Source organism: Natator depressus, chromosome 2 (genome assembly GCF_965152275.1).
Source record: "Natator depressus isolate rNatDep1 chromosome 2, rNatDep2.hap1, whole genome shotgun sequence".
NCBI classification, from domain to species: Eukaryota; Metazoa; Chordata; order Testudines; family Cheloniidae; genus Natator; species Natator depressus.
The window spans coordinates 232,921,784-232,929,142 of NC_134235.1; the positions used below are offsets into that span (position 1 = coordinate 232,921,784).

At 46.4% G+C, this 7,359-nt stretch overlaps 1 protein-coding gene across 1 annotated transcript; it reads left to right on the forward strand.

Moving 5' to 3' along the window:
• Positions 1 to 1,625: 1,625 nt before the first annotated feature.
• Positions 1,626 to 5,948, forward strand: LOC141981773 (sperm acrosome membrane-associated protein 3-like). The gene is made up of 4 exons (XM_074943418.1): positions 1,626 to 1,779; positions 2,036 to 2,194; positions 3,828 to 3,906; positions 5,882 to 5,948. Exons 1-4 carry the CDS (start codon positions 1,641 to 1,643, stop codon positions 5,946 to 5,948), a joined length of 444 nt encoding a protein of 147 aa, XP_074799519.1. The 5' UTR covers positions 1,626 to 1,640.
• The last annotated feature ends 1,411 nt before the right edge of the window (positions 5,949 to 7,359 follow it).

Here is a 7,359-nt window from a genome sequence, read left to right on the forward strand (position 1 = left end):
TCAGAAGCTTATGTCTTCCCATTTTAGGGGCAACAAACCACCAGTGAGAGAAATATTTGCATGTTTGATGGCTCTAGATAAGGGTCATAAGGGGCGGGGTCAATAGCAGCTTTATACCTTCCTGATTGGGGTCTAGCTAGAAGCTGGCATAGCAGTGTGCTGACCACCCTGCATTCTCCCCCAACATGTACCCTATTCGAGAGATGGGGTAGGGCCAGCCACAGTTAAGAGAATCCCCAACGGGCTGGTTAAGTCAATTTTCCAGCTGCTTTCCACTGCTGGAGAGATGTGAAACAGGTGCAACAAGGGGCCTAAGAGCAGGCCCCATATATATAAGTCCAATAAATAATAAACCTATGCAATATTCCCCCTCTTACTCTTATTCTTTTATTCATGGTGACAAGTCCTAAGAAGATGAGGAAGAGGAGAGTAGGGAAAATGCCTGTTAGCATTATAACTGTATCACTTAATTAATCCCAAAAATGCCATAATGAAATAAAGTAAGCCAGGTCATTTTCAACAAGTCTCTACTGGTGGGTTTAAAAGATCCAGCAATGACATATTAAATATTCAGTCTGGAAATATAGGGATTAAAAAAGCCACATTCCCATTTTTTCCCCGTCTTTGCTTTCTGACCTCAGTAACAAGCTGATAAATTGCTAAGTAGCTCCTAAGACGCTTTCACAGTAGATTTCAAGATGGAATAGGATGAAAGGAAAAATCTGAGAAATGTGGTCCAAAAAACCGGAACAGAAAGTATTTTCTGTCTTGTGAGGCTGGGGAATCTGGGGTTGGAGAATCTAAAGGAGGGATGTCAGAGAAACACTAGATGACTCTGAAACATTTTAGTGTCAAGGCTTTTCTAATACATACAAACAATGCTCCAATTTCATAAGATTTCTCCCTTTGATGCCTTCCTCCATCCACACACACTCAGAGCCGAGAATCAGAAAAAAACAAGTTTCCTTGAAGACCTGTAGAAAAGACCAAAACTGTAGCATACAGGGACAAGCAGTAGACTTGGCAGGTCTGGGCCTTCAATGCCACAAACTATTCTTATAAGGGTCCCAGGGAAAATGTGGGGAGGGAGGGAAGAGAAGGGCCCCTGAGAGAGCAAAGTTACTGCTATCATTGTGGACGTGCTTCCAGAGTAAGAAGTGGCCATTGGCCAAAACGTCTTAGCCTTTAATATGTGTAACCCTTTGCCAGGCGGATTGCACTTGTCAGCCTTCCAGTTCCCAGAAGACATCTGACTCTTCACCATGTACATAATTATGAGAAAGTCAGCTGTGAAGTTCTGATGCCATTAGCCTCAGTGTTTTCAGTTTTTGGATTAATAAAACTTGTTAGTCTTTAGATTGTCCAGTTTACAGTGTGTGTTTGTGCACGTATGCACACTCTGTAGTGCCTCTGTGCGAAACAAATACCCCTCTGAGGGCAAGATTATAGCCATGGGCGAAAGAGAAGGTACCACAGCTGGGGTGAAAAGTTTAATACTGGGTTACCTCAGGGACAGTCAGGCCAGTATTTGTTATGGAAATAGGGAGTTAGACCTTTGGCCACAGAATTCCCCCTCTGATATTTAGTTCTTCTATTTTTTCCTCAAAGGTGGAACTGAGGTTCCCCATTCTCTGGCAAAAATGAAGGCGCTCACACTTCTCTCCCTGCTCGGCTGCCTGATCACGGCAAACGAAGCAAAAATCTTTAGCCGATGTGAACTAGCCTATACGCTGCATGAAGAAGGGCTGGACGGGTACGAGGGTTACAGCCTCGCCAACTGTGAGTTTTAGTGCTCCCTCCTTCTCACACACACACTTCTCCCCAATTTCCCCTCACGCCAAACTCCCTTCACTCTTTCACCCTGTCTACCACTCCCTCGTTCCCGCTGCCTTTTCCCCACTCCCACTATTTGTCTGTCTCTGCATGCTGTCTCCCTCCTCTCCAGGGCTCTGCCTTCATGTACTCCCCCGAATTGCCCCTGTTTCTGTGGACAGCCTCTGCGGTGGACAGTGAGCATGTTCTCTTCCCGCATTAGGGATCTGCATGGCATTCTTTGAGAGCGGCTTCAATTCGGCAGCAGAGGACGACAATGCAGATGGCAGCACGGACTATGGCATCTTCCAGATCAACAGCCGTGTCTGGTGCAACAACTACCGGAGCCCCACTGAGAACCTCTGTCACATACCCTGCACTGGTACTGTCCCTAACCCTCCCCCTCATCCACCCCCCCTCCCCAAGAGTGGAGAGAGCAGCTGCAGGATTCCTGCCCATGTCGTGGTAGGCTGCTCTTCATTCCTCAGTTAAAAATTAACACACAGCTCTCATTCCCCCTGCATGGAAGAGGGGTTCAGCCAGCTCCATGGTACCATCCCCCCTTTCTAGGACCCTGTGGAGGGCTCCCTGCAGGGCTGGGCTCTGGGTGGAGAGTAGGCAGCCCTGAATTGGGTGGGGCTGAGGTAGAGAAAACACATTTTCTCACCATTAGCCATGTGGTGGTTACCTGGGAAAGATAACAGCCTGGAGCCGTGTTACTTGTTACGTGGAACCACTTCCATCATGGGAACTCCCCACTTTTAAGGGGGACACCCAGGCACAGCCATAGTAATGTGTTTTTCCTGGAAGCCACTTTGCCTGGGCTGGGGTGGGAAGGCAGGTTCAGAGCCATCCCAGAGGGGATGGGCAGAATGAGGTACCATCCCCTTTGGCAGGGATACACATAATGCATATCCTGGGATAATAAAACTCTGCCTTTCACCTGCGGGTATCAAAGTATGTCACACACTTGAATTAATTCAACCTCCCAACTCACCTGTGGGAACAGTGTTATTACACCAATTGGTTAACTGACATGACCAAAACCATGCAACTTGTTGGAGCTGTGAACAGAATCCAGGAGTCCGGACTCCCACTCTCCTGTTCCAACCAACACATCAGATGCGCTCTTCAATGGAAAGTAGCAGAGGGTGCAGTGCAGCCTCTGGCAAACTGGGGTGGGAGGTACCTGCTATTTACCATGTATGCTGAGTGGATTCTCCTCTTGACCTTTCTGGATAGGGTAGGGCCCTTGGATCTCTCAGCTACCCAACAATGGTCCCTCCGATTCTTTTCTCTGTGTGTGGCTTGATAGGCTGAGTGAGCGCAAGTTTAATTCCTATGAGCTCAGCCCCTCTAGCCCATGCACCTCACTTGCTCTTCCCTACATTAAATCTAACTGTCCTCACAGGTTCTCTCCTCTAGCAACCTCTGCCCTCCTCACTCTCATTGCTTCTCGGTCATTCCCTTAGCTTGGCCTCATGTCTTTCTCCCACTCCAATTCCTTCTGCCCACCACCACATTCTCTTCAGCCCATTCCCCCATCCCATCACATCGCTCTTTCCCTACCTTACCCTTCCCCTCCCATCGGCTTTCCCTTCTCTCTTAGGCCATCTTTCTCTTTCCACATATGAGGGCTGGGGAGGTCTAGGCAGATCTCTCCCTACCCGGTTCTGAGTGTGTGTGTGGGGGGGAAGGGGGGCAGATGTTCTGGGATTGTCACCGCTTAGGTGGAGGACTCTGCCTGCCAATGTTCAGGCACAGCCGGGAGGTGTTGCTCTGATCTAGGATCCCCTCACTCTCCCTGCTCTGAGAGTGCAGCAAGGAGGACAAGGGGAGCCCAGTTCAATACTGCAGCTCTGCAGCTGCACAAGCAAGCAGCCCCTTTTGAATGCGACAGAGAGAGCACAACATAGGGCTGGCCAGCCAAACAGCCATGCCCCTTATACTTGGGTGCACCACACTGAGGTCTCACACGGAAAACCCCCATTCATGCTCCCCTCTTTTCCTTGCAGACTTGCTGTCAAATGACATAACAGATGACATCGTCTGTGCCAAAAGAATTGTGCGAGACCCACAAGGAATGGATGCCTGGTAAGGGGAGCCCTCGGAGATTCTCTTTGGAAATACGGATATGCATTTGTGATTGTGAATGTTTGCCCTTCGCTTAAGTCTAACACCGAAGCAATACAAGTAAACACAATACATCCTTAGAACTTGGTGAACGGACAGTGCCTGATAAGCAAACTCATATTGCCTAATTTCAATTAAGAGAAACCATTTAGGAGAGACTATAGAGAAAGGAACAGAGGAAAAGAACTGTTGGACAAAACAAGGCAAAAATGAGGCATAAAGGGACAGTAAACATTCACATAGCCACTACACTGGCCTCTTTAAGGCTCACCTTTGCCATGATAGCTACACAACAGCTATGCAGTTGTCCGGCTGAAACTGCTGCTCATTATACCAGCCATAGTGATTTCATGTTCCCTTGTCTGCCCTGCCTTTGTTTTTCCTCCACCTGTAGTCTCTTGTCATATGCTAAGACTGGAATTTCCTTCGCAAGGGGCAGTCTTTTTAGGATGTACAGTGCCTAGCATAAAGAAAAGGAGGACTTCTGGCACCTTAGAGACTAACAAATTTATTTGAGCATAAGCTTTCGTGAGCTACAGCTCACTTCATCAGATGCATTCAGTGGAAAATACAGTGGGGAGATTTATATACAGAGAACATGAAACAATGGGTGTTAACCATACACACTGTAAGGACAGTGATCAGGTAAGGTGAGCTATTACCAGCAGGAGAGCGGGGGGGAGGGTGAGGGGGGACCTTTTGTAGTCATAATCAAGGTGGGCCATTTCCAGCAGTTGACAAGAACTTCTGAGGAACAGCGGGGGGTGGGGGGGGATGAATAAACATGGGGAAATAGTTTTACTTTGTGTAATGACCCATCCACTCCCAGTCTTTATTCAAGCCTAAGTTAATTGTATCCAGTTTGCAAATTAATTCCAATTCAGCAGTCTCTCCTTAGAGTCTGTTTTTGAAGTCTTTTTGTTGAAAAATTGCTACTTTTAGGTCTGTAATCGAGTGACCAAAGAGGTTGAAGTGTTCTCCGACTGGTTTTTGAATGTTATAATTCTTGACGTCTGATTTGTGTCCACTGATTCTTTTACGTAGAGACTGTCCAGTTTGGCTAATGTACATGGCAGAGGGGCATTGCTGGCACATGATGGCATATATCACATTGGTAGATGTGCAGGTGACATAGTGGAGCCCCAAGTCCCGATTAAGGAGTATAATTCATGATAAAGACAGAATAATAAACAAATAGAGACTGAGAAAGGAGGTCAGAGAAAAATTCCAAAGCACATATAAATATGGAGTCATCACAAGACCCATAGCACTTTGTGCAAAAATAGATGGGTGAACCCCGGTGTCCTGACTAAGTTCCAATTTGTGGAGCCACCCATTCTGTTTTCAGGTTTCCCTCCTGTAGTTTCAGTTGGGCACATTATCCCCCTGCTCTTCCTGCAGTAGGGTGTTGCTGTGCATGTTTCACCACAGAGGCAGCAGTATGTAAGAGTGGATGAGGTAATTTCTGTATGCTATGTAGACAATAAATTACTTAGGGATCCTTTGGCATGGAAATTACTGCAGCATGGTCGACTAGCCATTCAGTGAGCTCAATTCTGCTGCCCTGACACTGAGGAGTACCTTACTCCTTGGGTTTCATTTCAGTGGGACTGTTCCATCAGAGAGGAACTATTCGATGTGGGTAAGGGTGATGGGATCTGGCCTTATGATTGCTTAATCCAGGCCAGGTTTAGATAGACTTAGTGTGGTAACACACTGCACAGCACAGGCTGTGTTCCTCAGTCTGTGAGATAAAAGAGCCAGGGAGCTTCAGGGTCTCTGCGTGTCCAACATCCTGAAATCAGAATCCTCTTCCAGGGTTTACTACAACGGATTCCCATCTCTTCTCTATTGCTAGGGACATTAGAGAAACATAATTTATTACTACTAATAATAATAAAACCTAAGTTTCACTCTTTGCCTTTTCCTTCCTCAGGGAGGACTGGACAATGCACTGCAAAGGGCGAGACCTGTCTGAGTGGGTGGATGGATGTGACCTGTGAGAAAGTCACCAGCCTGGCTCTGCTATGACTTCTCAGGGTTTTCCTGAAAAGGGAATGTTTCTGTCTCTCCCTGTGCACTTCTGGCAGTTAGCACATACAAACAATCCATTCCACAAACCAACAGGAAAAACACAAAACAACAAATACTAATTTAAGGTATAACTTTCAAAAAAAATAAATGGATTTATTAATTTAAAAGAAATCAGCTTAGGCCTTTAGTTTCACATACTATTTAGGACTCAACTCCAGATGATTTTCCTGAGCTTAGTTCTGTGTGAAACAGCAACTGGAAGGTGAAGTGGCTGATAGGCAAGGTTCTGGAGCTGCAATTATAACTGGTTCAAAAGGGTTTCCAGAAACTGCTGGGTGCTTTGGGGTTTTCAAAGAGGGCAAACTGGAGAAGCTCAAAGGTGTATGAACATGTCCCACAGAGAACGCATAAGATTTACCTGTATGCTAAAGGGTGCAAAATATGTGCCATGGTCTCACTGGGAGCTGGGCAAAATTTGTAAGTATTTGCTAACCAAAATGATGAGCAATTCCATCCTGTCTCTGACACACATTCCCACTGAAATGCAGCAAAATGTGCAATAAGTATGAAATCAATTTCCAAGTGGCTGAAAAGATAAATAAATGCTACTATAATCCAAAGTTTAGAAAACTTAGCCACAGCACAAGCATGGTGAAGTCTACAATCATCCCGGATTGTCCTCATCTGCGTAGAGACAAGTGGAGCCTTGTATCTTGCAGGCCAGTGCATTTGTGTTCCTATCTGGGGTCAGAGTGAGGGTTAGAGTCCAACCCCCAGCAGGTTCTGTTAACCCCTGGTCAGAGGTACCCATGTCCTGTTCTTACTCCCATTGAAGTCAATCAGAGTTTTGTCAGTGACATCAGTGGGAACAGAATTGAGCCCCAAAGTTTTGGTGGCTGGTGCATGCAGTAGTCTTGTTTATATCAGATCTCTGCTACTAGAAAGTGGGAGTTTGATCCTAATTTGAAAACCATTTCTAGACCTTCTAAAAATCCCAAATAAAAAGTCCACAGTGAAAGCAGAAATTAAATCAAGGACTCAGACTCAGCTAAGGCTGACGAGTGCACTGCGTAACTCATGGCTTTAAGCCATGTTTATACTTCCCTGTGCCTGGGCTGGCTGAGTGCTCGGCCAATCCCTCAGCATCAGTTAGATCACCCTGAGTGACAGCATGCATCAGTTACCTATGCCTCTCCTCATCCCCCAGGAGCTGATACACCAGCTGCATCACCTCTCACCCATTCCCTCTACACTAGCTGCAGGGGTTGCATGGGAGTTGCTATGCCGGCTCTGTGCTGCTGAAATATGGGTAATCCCCCAGTGTCCACATATGCAGAATTTAGATTGAGTTGAGTCCACTGTGCAGTGCAAAACAACTAC